At 35.5% G+C, this 13,529-nt stretch overlaps 1 protein-coding gene across 2 annotated transcripts; it reads left to right on the forward strand.

Moving 5' to 3' along the window:
• Window positions 1-769: 769 nt before the first annotated feature.
• LOC108984771 (AT-hook motif nuclear-localized protein 1-like) lies at window positions 770-4,765 on the forward strand. Of its 2 annotated transcripts, none has more exons than XM_018956821.2 (6): window positions 770-1,462; window positions 2,151-2,218; window positions 2,328-2,459; window positions 3,437-3,598; window positions 4,094-4,431; window positions 4,534-4,765. In XM_018956821.2, exons 1-5 carry the CDS (start codon window positions 1,066-1,068, stop codon window positions 4,421-4,423), a joined length of 1,089 nt encoding a protein of 362 aa, XP_018812366.1. In that variant the 5' UTR covers window positions 770-1,065; the 3' UTR covers window positions 4,424-4,431; window positions 4,534-4,765. The 2 variants fall into 2 exon arrangements, with proteins under 2 accessions (XP_018812366.1, XP_018812367.1); XM_018956822.2 differs by having other exon boundaries at window positions 792-1,462; window positions 4,094-4,427.
• The last annotated feature ends 8,764 nt before the right edge of the window (window positions 4,766-13,529 follow it).

The following is a 13,529-nucleotide window of genomic DNA, read 5'->3' on the forward strand; positions in this document are numbered from 1 at the left end:
TTTGAGTTACGTTTGGATGTTTAGTTGAGTTGTAAATAATAATATTTTATAAATTTTATTAAGATGAGTTTAACATTTTTAGGTTGAGATGTGTTTAATTTTTTAAATTAAAATATTTAAGTAAGTTACAATGAATTTAATTTTTTTTTATAAAAAAATAAAAAATTAATTAATTTTATTAATAATTAATTTAAAATAAATTGAATTTAACTCAACAATCAAACGAAAATGAAGGCTATGCTAGCTTTATTTTGTTGCTAAAAATAGAATAATAAAAAAAAAAAAAGCATTATTATAAGGCTTTTTACAGCAAAGCACCGGTTTAGTTTGACCCGATATTTAAATCCTGTTTTGGAGACTTCCATAAAGCCTGCTTTTATAATCACTCCGCTCATCCCTTCCTATACACGACGCCCAAGAGAGGAACTCCCTCACAATTACACTATTGTCCTTCATCATCGATTACCATTTCGGTGCTTGATCACGAATAATTTTCTCTTACTGATTTCAATACATATTAATAGCTTAAAACAATACATATAAGACACCTTTAAATGGATTATACCATATTTATAATTGTTTGATAAGTTTATTAAATAATATTTAAATACTCAATAAATATTATAAATATAATTTATATATCTTTATTTCTTCCGTGGAACTTAGAATTATGGGAGCAGCTCAAAAAATAAGAAAATAAACTTAGGTAGGTATTCCGGTAATTCTGCCCATTATATTAATATAAAGTCCAAAAATAAAAAACAAAAGTAGAAAATACCTTTCCGGCCAGTTTTGTTCCGAGTCATTTTCCTGCCTTGCCTTCCAACCATTAATGGTGGGAAGTTTTTATGAAATCTGCGAGCAAAGTTTAAAAGAAAAGAAAAAAAAAAAAAAGAAGCTACAGCTAGCAGCCCTTCTTCCATTCGCTACTTCTGGCGCCATTTGAATACAGCCTCTTTGTTCAAACTTCTTCTTCATCTTCCTCGTTTCCTCTTCTAGAATCGAAAAACAAAACCTTCCTGGTTGTACATCCGCTTCTCTGTCTTGTTCAAACGTATTTTATTCATGGATGAGAAGGAGAGCACGGTTTCTGGGCCACTCGGCAACTCGGACACCGACTCACCCCCAGCTCCGTTGAGCAACGTGGCGCCACCTCAGGTTGTGGTGAACACGGCCGTAGACACGAGCCTTGGCATAACGATAGCCCCGAATACCGCAACAACCACGATTACAACAGCAACTAGTATGACACCAGGGAGCGCTGAGTTTCTTGGGAAAAAGAAGAGAGGGAGGCCAAGAAAGTACGACACAGATGGGAACCTGAGGCAGTCGTACACAGTGCCACCATCGCCAGGCTTTGCTTTTTCGCCTTCTTCTCCCACTCCTCCTTCTCCGTTCTCTTCCAAAAGGGGACGAGGCAGGCCTCCTGGCTCTGGCAACTGGCAGCTTCTTGCTTCTTTAGGTGAGTTCAAGAAAAGTACAGCTGGTTTTCAGGTGATTGAGAGGCCAGTATTGTTACTGTTTGGTTGCTGAGAAAATGTAGGAAAAGAAAGAAAGATTTATTTAAATTTTGTGGTTGGTGGCATGGACTTTGCACCTTTCCTATGTTGGTCAACAAAGATGGATTTACCCACCACAACAAGATTTTGTTCTTTTATTTTTTTAATTCTATTTTCATCTAATTAGTCATTTCTAAGCTATTATGACGTATTTGGGTTGCTTGAGCTTTTGTTCAAACTATAGAGTATAAAATTAACGCATGGATGGAATAAATTTTAAACATTTAATGTAAAAAATTTACAAGGACGTATATTACGTCTCTCTAGCTCACATTTTGAACTTTAAATTTGGGTTATTTTTTTTTTAAATATTTAAGACCGTCTAAAAATTTTGTAAGGACATCTATAAACTTTAAAGTTTAGGCAAGAAATTCCTAAATTTAAGGAATGTTGATCCATTTCATTTCATTGTCTTATTTACCAATTGGAAAATTAATTCAATTAGAAATTAGGGTTTTTGTTTCTGTCAAATAAACACCATAGATGAAGATATATATACTAGTTATGCCGTATGGAGCTTATATATAGGCATGTTGCTTTTAACATATTGTCAGCTTAACTTATATTAAATCTGGACGTTGATCTACGTAGGTGAGTTGTTTGCGAACACGGCAGGAGGGGACTTCATACCGCACGTGGTGACTGTTAATACTGGGGAGGTAATGTGTCGAAGATGATATATATATATACACAATGTGGCCCAAACCCACATGAAATTCTTGAGGGTCTTTGCGCCAATCCTGATTGAGATTCTTGTTTTTCTTGCAGGATGTTGCAGAAAAAATTATTTCCTTTACTCAAAAGGGACCTCGAGGAATATGCGTTCTCACTGCCAATGGAGCTGTTTCCAATGTTACAATTCGCCAACCTGGTTCTTCTGGTGGAATCTTGACATACGAGGCATGTTCTCAAAATTGTACTTTTTCAGTCAAATTATTGTCATTTTTCTCTTGCATTGTCATTGAATTTTTCATATTGTAATTTTGGGCAAGCATAGTCAAACCTCCTAATAGTTATAATTTCAATAAGAAGGTAGGAGGGTGTTCTCTTTGTAAGAGTGGTTGGGGCAGTGAGGTGTTATTGCTCCTTCCTGCGAGGAGGAATATGATCTGGGTAACCTTTCCTATCTACTTCCATAGTGCTTAAGACTTTTACCAGAATCCCCAAACTTGCAAGTAAACACACTCAAGGCATGTATTATCAAATTTATTTTAGGCAAGATACTTCTAGATCTGTCTACCTTAATAATTTTCAAGCCTTCTGAACACGATTTGATCAAGTTTCAAATGGAAAGATCATTGCCCAAACATCCAACAGGAAGAAAAGAAAATAGAAAATAAAAAGATAAAAAGTTTAGTGCTGGGAAGAAAGTTGGTTGGCAGATGTGGTTGCACCCATCTTACAATCTGAATACAGTAAACTTTATGGTGGGCAAAGAATAAACTTTGTCTGCACAGAGGAATTTTATGATTAATATCGCGTTCTGTAAATTTGAAAAACTGCAAGTTTTCTGGTCGGTGTAGTTTTCTCCTCTTTTATTCAGCTTGAAAGAAACAATGCATTTATATAGGTTATGCCATGCAAAATATCAGGAGGTTGTGTTTTTTTTTCTGGAGTTGATTTCCATTCTGCCTGATGAAGCCTGCAGAAATGTGTAATGGAACCAATATGTCCAGTAAAACCGTGTAGAAGACTTGATATAGGCCTATTTCAAAATAATCCTGGATAATAGACCTGCCTTTTCTGTCTGTAAACCATATAATTTATGGTTGCTGCCTTATGCTTTTTCTGATGATTTTATACTGCTTATAGATATATGCATGACGGAATTAACTTTTCGCATCCACTATATATCTAATTAAAAAAAATTCTTGTAGGGCCGCTTTGAGATATTGTCTTTATCTGGATCATTCACAGTCACTGATAACGGTGGTACAAGAGGTCGGACTGGTGGATTAAGCGTCTCATTGGCTGGTCCTGACGGTCGCGTAATAGGTGGTGGCATTGCTGGTTTGCTAATGGCTGCTGGCCCCATCCAAGTGAGGCCTTTCTTTTAATTGCTTAATCGATGCATACGTTTCTTATTTGTTGAGCATTTTTCTTACTACAATATGAGAATTACAGACATAATATTGTATCAATATCTGTTTAGTAGCTTTGGGATTACTTTATTTTGTGAATGAAGCATTTCCTCCAAATATGGTTGCAACTATACTGGGATTATCAAAATTTATTCATGAGAATAAACTAAGAAATTGAGAATCTAGATCCTGGCGCTGTGCAATATGCAGCATCAATTATGGCACTCAATCAGAGTCAATGTGCCTCTTCCTCCTAGGGTGCGTGAGCAAAATATAGAGCCTCAACCATGTTTTGTCACTGCTGGAAAATGTTTTCACCATGCACGCTGACCTGAATTTACATCATGATGTTATGACAACGTATTTCTGACACATATACCAGAAAGACAAAAAGCATTGAACTAGTTTTATTAGTATGAAGTGAAAACTATATTTGGTGTTTTTGATTTGCAGCTTGTTCTTGGAAGCTTCACGCCAAACGGTTATAAGGCACATAAAAGGAAGCACCATCGAGAACAAACCATGCCGTTCCCAATCTCAAGCGCTGATTCAGACATGGTGACAGCTGCGGGGCCTTCACAATTAGCAAAACCTGATGACCAGACCATTTTTGGCCCTATACAGTTACAGGGGCAGAACAATGCAAAAGCAGATAACTGCAGGAGTGATGATAAACTGAAAAACCCAAATGGCACACTGGATAGTGCTGGTTGGAATAGATCAGAGTCAACCTCAGATCAGAGGCCATCTCCTGATATCAATGTCTCTGCTTCTGGGGAATAGAATCGTAGGTAGACTTGCATTTTCTTTACTTTTTCCTTCCTTTCATTGCTGATATGATTTTTGTCTTTCATATCTGAGTTTTGCCACTTGGTGTCTTAATTTCATTTCAGGTGTATCTAGGAGGCTTGGAGGCTGAAGTGACAAGACTCTGATTAATTTGAGTAATTACTCTGTAACAAATATAGATATAAAATGTTGAAAAATGCCAAGCTAGGATTAGGAATTAGTAAGGAATGCAGCCTCAAATTTTTATCTTGAACTGCTGTGTGATCATTTTAACTATGAAAATATTAGTGGACTGTAAGATCAAGATCATTTTCTTCTGTATCTTTACTTTCTTTCCATTTGACTGTTCTGTTCTTGATGGGCTTTCTTTTTTCCTTCTAATTTTATCTCGATCGCAACAAATTTGCAATAATAATGTCCATTCGCTGACGTAATTTGTTTGCATAACTGAAATTTGCAACCAAGTCCTTTTGAGACCATACTGTCCTTAACTGGAACAACCACAGCATTGTGCAATTCTTCACGGTAAGGTTTCCAATAAACTGAGAGAGGAAGATGCTCTCATGAATGGTTAGCAGCAACGCCACTTTTTTTTTTCCCCTTTTTCGGGGACGAAGTATATTCCTGTGGTGCGTGGTAACAAGCATCTTGATCATCAGTTGACTATCAAGATTTGATTTGTTTTTCTGTCCAAGCTTTTATCGATCATCATCATTGCCCGTTCCGGTTTTAAAACGTCGGATAATTTTATTGCATGGACTGGATTTCCTATATTCATTAATTCTTCATTTTTAAAAAAAATATATTTTGGTGATAAGTTTTGTTTTTATTTTTTTATACAAGGCAGTGAGAGTTTCGAATCTAAATTTTTCATTTGAAGAACAGGACTATATGCCATGAAACTCTTGGCATAAGTTTTGTTAATTCTCTCGAGTTTTCATTAGAGAATGAGGCATGATAGAGGAAACTTCTATGGGTTCATTTATAACCTACCGAAACTTTATAGGATCACACTCCATTCCGACTAACTACGATTTCAGCCCAGCCCAGCCCAGCCCAGCCCAACTACGTGAGCTAGAGGCTAAAGCGCCTACTTTCTCGTCAGTTGTGGAGTTGGGCTTTATATTTTACAAGCCATTTCTTACTTCCTGTCTCGACCAACTCTGTCGTGCTTGCCGACATATGTAGGAAAAAGTAAAAAGTTTATTGATTAATATATTGATCGATTTTGACTTTTTTTAATGATTATAATACATGAGTTTAGTCACGTTCTTGTAAATAATATAACTTTTTTTAAAAAAAATGCACAAACTGATCATAAGTGGTCACCGACATTATAATTTATAGGTGTTAATAATAAGGAATGGGATTAAAAGACCGATCCCAGATGAATGGGTTTTGGTGCATACTTATCACACTTGAGTTCATGCCCCCATCGACGTCATTGGTAGAAGGACAGGAGTTTCTCAAGATAGGGATAGCCATAGTTTCAACTTAATCGGTCCAGCTAGGCAACGTGCTATGGTCTTGCAGGGCAGCGACAGACTATCTCAATGACAATATTCCCTTACGATCACTGTATCTTCTGCCTCAATATATAGCTTTAGAAAACCAAGAAGAATCAGCACATAGTTTATCCTTTGATCTTGACAATACGAAAGACTTGGACTTAAGCTCAATTATAGCAAAGGTACGTACATTAAGATCTAGGATCAACATCGAGTTGGTAACCTCAACTATAACTACTTGACCGTGGAAACTTTTATCTGATCGACTCTGTTTTGGTACGTAATTCTTTCTTGTCATGGCCGAAACGGGTCTCCTTGAAAGTTGTTACATATATAATATATATATGGTTTGAAGAATCAAATGAATGAATCATTTAGAAGAACTAATCGCAGAGCTGGCAGTGGCATCGAATCGACTGACCAACCTAGCCATCACGTGTACGTTTAATTAAGATGTTGTGCATCTTTCAGAGGCCGAACGTTGCACCGTCATTTTGAACTGGTTGTTAATTGAAGACCAAGAAATCGTTTGTTTTCTTGCAGTCTGCAGGAATGGAGGACAGCACAGGGCTTGAAAAATAGAGAATAATGATTATTGGATTGGTAGCTGGTGCCTAGCTACATCATTGTCTTGTCAGGTTACGATGACATTTCCATATATATGCAGTTATATTTTTACCTACATAAAAGGAATTTGATCAACATTTTTAGATCAAGTCCTAATTAATCATGAATCAACAGCTGGTTGGTCTTTCGATCCCATAGAGAGAGTACTTCTTGTATGGCTCGGGTAGTTGCCACAGCATTTAAATTCATTCAGCAATTCTACCCCGGACCCTTCTCTTCTCATTTTGGGTATGGTACTAATAATGAAGCAGAATTACGAGTCGTTGGTGTTGGTATTTGCAAGGAGATGGGTTTCTCACAGGTGGCAATAGAATGCGATTCTAGCTTGGTGGTTAATTGGTTAACCTGTCAAAGAAGGTGCACGGCTTGGTACTTATGGGACTATTGGGATGGTTTGTTAATTAGTCTACATGGGATTCGTTTTTAAATTGAGCATCAATTTAGAGAAAGAAATGATTCGTTTAAACAAGATTGATCTTCCTATCATTAAAATTTAAGTGGCTTTTTGGGATCGGCTTCTTCATTTATTTCCTTGTTTGGTATATGTTTTATTGGTGTAATAAGTTTTCCTCCGTCATAAGTAAGAGTTTCTCAATAAAGGATTGAGGTGCCGGCCTCTTTAAAAAATAAAAAATAAAATCCAAATCGTAGCACTCGATCAAACTAATTCCATCCACAAGCTTCCGTCCCTACTGCTCTCGTACTAAAGCAATAAAGGAACTCTCGACTAGCTACTCAGATATATACTTCCACAAGTGGTTTTTTCTCAACCTCCAAATATATATATATATATTCAATTAGCATTCGAAGAATTAATGTTGGAACAAAGATTAAGGAAGAACAGATCCTTCTTAATTATAAGTCGCCGGGATCACAGAATTCCATGCTCGTTTGGTGAAGTGGTTTTATCAGTCTGTAAATGTATGTTTTAAGCTTAGAAACTGGAATCACATACTTAATATGTGAGAAAATACTAAATATTGGATGGAGTAGTAGTGGGTAAAGAATAGAAGACACTTGGAAGAGTAAAAGTGACTGGTTGAAGAAAGTGATGGACCTTCTGCCAAATTAGAGATTTAATATATAATTGACTAGAAATATTACATAATTACCAGAAGTGATAACACCTTGAAATGCATAATTAATAAGCAAAAGGGAATTATATTAAAGAGACGACAAGTACGATCAGGTTAAAGAAAATAGAAAGGTTAGAAATGATTGGCATTGCTAGCATCCGTTTTTGGGGCCTTACCTGGTTAACAATCATAACATGAATGATTAGGCAATATCATTAATGTAAAAAAGTTGGCAAAAAGTATCCAAAGCGAAGACCTCCAAACAGCTCAAAAGGAGTGCAGATGGTAAGCCACTTTGGCTCTCTGCCCTTGCCAATGTAAGACTACTGTAGGAAATTATAATGACTCTGAGGGAAAAAAAAAAAAACGAGTTTTTTTTAGGATGATCATGAGTTATATAATGTGCATGTGTTACTGTGTTTGGTGTTAGCTGCGTCGTGCTGCTTGTTCTGGGCCCTTTGTCACTTCTCGAGTTTGGTGGGAAATTTGTACAGATAGTGCTAAAAGGAAATCCCATGCATGACAATAATTCACTATCACGAACCTTCATTACTTAATGTTCCATGAACACATATATATATATATATATAAAAGGGTAAAGAGTAACATGAAACTAGCTAGAAAGATGTTACTCTTCATAGTGCAGCATATTAGTCAAGAATATAATTCTACTTTAATTAGCATCCCACACACTACATTTCTTTTATTTTTTTTTTCCTTTTTTCAATAACAAATATATGGTGTATGGATGATAAGTAGAACAATTTAATTAGTTTATAAAAAAATAAAAAAAAAATAAAAAATACGTATGGTGTATGATATAGAATGATGAGTAGCATAACCCATTAATAAATAAGGGATTGGAGGGGATGTGTATTCAGATATGCATGATTTTCTTTGGAAGTTCTCTTGGAAGTTTTGGACAAGAGACCCAATTGCAGGCAGGCAGGAAGTACACACACACATGTTATTAATTATATGCATGAAAATATTTCTTTTAAATTTAGAGATCAACAATGTCGACGACAAAAAATGGTATTTCATATGTGCGTGTAGAGAATTAAAGAACGAAAATAGGCATATATTCTTATTTTATAAAGTACTTGACAGATCGAATGTTATTTCTTTTAGTACTACAAAAGCCAACACAGCATATATATATATATATAGGGCCTAACTCTGACTCTCTCTGACAACCTTGGGAATTAAGTTACAACTAGGCGTGAAAATGGATGTAAATTATAAGGTGTGGCGTCCTTCTGAACTTGTACACAAACCGCAAACATTCCACATGACAAGTACTTGAGCGATCAAACTGAAAATATTTTTGTTTTTTAAGCTAGCTGAGACATGGTGGATAGGATATCGTTTCCATTTTGTGTGCTATGGGCCTTCAGGCCCACCAATTATTAATTTTACCTAAATTAATAAATTTGCATGTGGCAAATATTGAATGAAGTTCTTGAGGTAAAATCCCCAAGTTTTTTCAAATAAACACCTTACGGTAGTCCTAAGATCCAAATATATATGTCAAATGATGTCAGATACTCGAAATCACTTTAACTGAATTCATTAATGTCAAATGATGCATATGATTTTGTTTTTAAGAGACGAAACAAATCTTCTTGATCATTATCATTAATGTTTAACTAATTAAAATTATTTTTAAATTTATTAGATTTTTTTGATAAATTTATCGGCAAAATGTCTAGACTTGCTACAATTAAAACATTTGGAGGTACTAATTAATTGCTCTGCCACCAACCAAAATATGCTTTATTTAGTGGACATAGCAGCCGGATTCCCCTTTGGCTTTAAAATACAAAAATATTCGGGAAAAAATGAACCTTAAAAGCCCTTAATGTTTATTCTATTTAGACAAAGAGAAAAACCGGCAAAAATGAAAGCTTCATATAATTTATATCATGTGTAAATTAGTATAACTTATATATGGAGGAGTGTTAGATAAATAATTAATATAAGGTGCTGAGGAATGTGATTTCACTGCGATGTGTGAAAGGTAATGATTTACAATTTGAGATTTAAGTTTCTTCAATGAATATTAGCAATGCGGATGAGTGTATTATCTCTTTCTTCTTGACTAACATAGGAATATTAGGTGAAGATTAAGAAAGACCAGTGACATCCCATAAAAAAAGAGAGAGAGAGAGATAGATCACTGATCAGTGACAATGCTGCTTTCTTTTAAAAAAAGAAAAAAAAAAAACCATCTTAATCCCTTAATTCTTTTATTAACTTAATTAGGATCTGCCTAATTTAGTTCACCCACCGACGACTTTAACGTAAATTTTAAGCTGATAGTTTGCAAATTCAACGTCAAAAAAGGAAAAAATAGTGCATGGCTGCGGGCCTCACGCTCACTTCGATCTCCCTCATTTTTACTATCTATGGCATATATATGAGACTCTCGCTTTTTTCTCTCATTTTCTTTATCAATACATAATTGATAATACATACATATATAGGGGCCGTGACGTGTTTTATGTATATGTATCGGAATAACGTAATCACTTGTAAAATGTAGAAAGAAATTCACCTGCCGACGAAACTCATGACTAGATCGTTCATTGTTGCCACTGATTCGCAAGGGACAAGATCAATCAAAAGCGATGGCTCCTTTCGTACTAACATGTTGTCCATTCTCTAAAGAGTATAAATATTATTGTTGATCTTTTCGATTGACAAAAATGTCCTGTCTATTCTTTATAACCTTCATCAATCAGTTAAAACTAATTCCCACACTCAAAGTTAGCAAACATTAAACATACGAATAAATATAGATAGAAGTTACTATTAAGAGCATTTATTTTATTAAGAGCATCTAGACCACACATTTTTTCAAATGAATGTTAAGAATAATTAACTAGAAGTAACTACGTAGTGAATGCAAAGTGTACACTGCTATAATAATTTATCTTTAACATTACTCTAAATATATATATATATATCAAAGAATGGTCGGAGATCTTAATTAGAAATACTCAACAATAGTAATCACAAGGCACCAAATTAAGAGAGATAAAATGAAAATGAAAATGAAAATAGAGCTGACAAGTTGGTTCGGTCCCCTATTTTTTTTACCAACGCGCGCGTTAAGAAATTGCTCGCCATGGAGATTGTTGTTTATAAAGCAATATTCTGTATAATTATTGATAGTTGTGACTCATTTGTTGGAATTGGAACGAACAAAGAGATCCAATCTCTCATCCTCTCAATTACTCTGAATAGGGTATAGCAGCCAAACATCAATAAAAGAGATCAATACAGTTTGCTTCTTAGAAATCAAATGAAATAAGGTAAATCCATCTAAGATATTGGAGCGGTGTGAGTTCAGTTTATATCTTTACGTAACGTGCGAGGCTCATGCGTCGGTGGGAATATAAACAACTGGAGGGTCATGATATTCAACAAATGGACTAATGGGGGAAGCCAAGCCGCCAGTGATCATGGCCTGTCGGACAGGTGTGGGCTTATGCTGGGTTGACTTCATGTAGCCGGTCTAGCCGGTCTAGCTAGCTTCTCCCATTTAGTAAAAGTTTAGACAAAATAGGAGAAAAGAGGAGGGGAGAAGAAGAAAGAAAAAAAAATGGAGATGAAAAATATAGAGCAGAAAGAAAGACCGGAGCAAATAGAGTAGTCGGCAATAATTTTGCATCAGAGGGGTTCTGACTTCTGATCATCGGTCTCTGACGTGCGCAAGTTTGAGAGGAGTACCGATCATGTGTTCTAACTTGTAAATAAAAAGCAGCAAGCTAACTGATCATGAAATCATAAGATACTTGACACGTGCTAATATATAATTCATTGCTGACATCTCCTCAGAAATTCCTCAAATAATATTTTTTATTCAACTAAGAACATAAAAGAAATTTGTATATATTATACTAATGTACGTACGTAGACCTAAATTTTCTTTATATTGAAGTAATTAAAATTAATTATTGAAGCAACAGACAAGAAGAAAATGATGTCACTTTGGCTGTCTGTAATAAATATTACAAAAAATTTTCACAACTTCCTAACATTCTACACTCCACATTATTTTTAATTTTTATTATTTTTTTCTTTTATTAAATATTTATTATATGAATAATAAATAAAAAATTTGAAATAATTTAAAAAGAATAAACTCAAAAAAAAATTAAAAAATATATTAAAAATTTAAAAAATTTAAAAAAATATAGAGTGTGGAGTATAGTAGAAGTTGTGTAGCAATGCTCTAGATATAACCCCACTGACCTAGAACATGATGTATCTTTTTGTCGTGCAAAACAAGGGGCCATATGCGCACTTGCAGTCATGAGTGGCAGCTAGACATGGGCTGGCAGGTGCTGGGAAATAGGTATATGTACACGTGAGACATGCTGGCCGGGAGGATACTCCGGTCGTGGAGGTCCCAGAGACACTCAACTATCTTTGATCTGTTATTATATTAACCACACTTTTTTTTAATTGCTATAAACGTACAACGTTATGTTATTTCAGATTATCTTTGACATCTGGATGTACGTACAACATAATCAACCATGCAAATCATACTGCTGTCAAATATATTGGAATATTGCGCAATATATATTTTCCACCCATATATATTATATATATATATATATATGGATAATTAAACTCAAGTTATAGACAATGTTAGGTGTTATTGTCAAAAATTGCACAACAGTCTAGAAGTTGAGAAATAGTCATTATCGATCCGCTATGACGATTTGGGCCTCGATCGGTATGGTCTGGAGCCCCCAGCTTGGTCCAGTGCTGCTATGCATACGTTTATGATAATAAATAGAAAATAAATACTGAGAATATAAAAGAGAAGAAAGTACAAATATTTACGTGATTCAGCATAAAGCTTACATTCATGGAATTTTGAGAAGGGAATGTCCACTATAATAAGCTTGTTTTACAGTGTCTCATAGCTTCTATTTTTTACTGTATAATGGAGATCTCAAATATATTTGCTTGAGAATATGTTCTCGTCAGAACCCCTTTCGAGAGGTTGAAGAAGCTGAAGAAGAAGTCAAGTTCGCCCTTGAAATCGTATGGTTGTTTCCTTTTATTTGTCCCTCTTTTCACGTGCCCCTCTTTTCGCATGCCCCTATTTTCATGTGTCCTTCTTTTCACTTGTCCCTAGAGAGTGGTGAGGATTGACTGTCTTTTCCTTGAGTGTTTGACATTTTTTTTTCTCTCCACTTTCTCATTTTTTCTTCCCATCTCTTTATCCTACACCCTTATTTCCCTTGTCCTCTCCTTATCTCTCATTCATCTCCCTTCCATTGTCTTCTAATGGTGAGACATCTCTTATTGGGCTGGGCCTAGTAGGCTTACTTTAGGTAATGTATATTTTATCTCTTCCAGTTGTTCGTAATTCTTAAGGGCCATTTGTTTAAAAAAGGATCTTGAGAATCTTTAAATATAAAATATGCAATCGAAATGATCCACCGAGGTCTGTAAAAAAAAAAATCCCCAAAGTGGATTCCTGGTTATCTATTTCACTTGCGTTAAGCGATAAAGATTTACGGGCGCAGAGTTAGGCGAGAGGTGTACTCGACCATCTAAGATGAGAGCGTGGATCTTGGACGTTTTGGGAGATGAACTCGACCGTGTAAATGGCGAGTGCAGAGCTCGGTGTGGCGGGAGGTATACTCGACCACGTAAAATCTGAGCATAGAGCTCGGACATGGCGGGAAATGAACTCTGACGTGGAGGCAGATGAACTCGACCACGTAAATTATGGGTGAAAACCGACTCATTTGGCGCGATTTTTGGACAAAATCGACGCCGACCGATGAGAGAAAGAATGGAGGAGCAACTGACCATAACCTATTGATAGAGAGTGGTAAAACCGGTAGGCGTAGTTTCGAC

This window comes from Juglans regia, chromosome 3 (assembly GCF_001411555.2).
Source record: "Juglans regia cultivar Chandler chromosome 3, Walnut 2.0, whole genome shotgun sequence".
Taxonomy (NCBI): domain Eukaryota; kingdom Viridiplantae; phylum Streptophyta; class Magnoliopsida; order Fagales; family Juglandaceae; genus Juglans; species Juglans regia.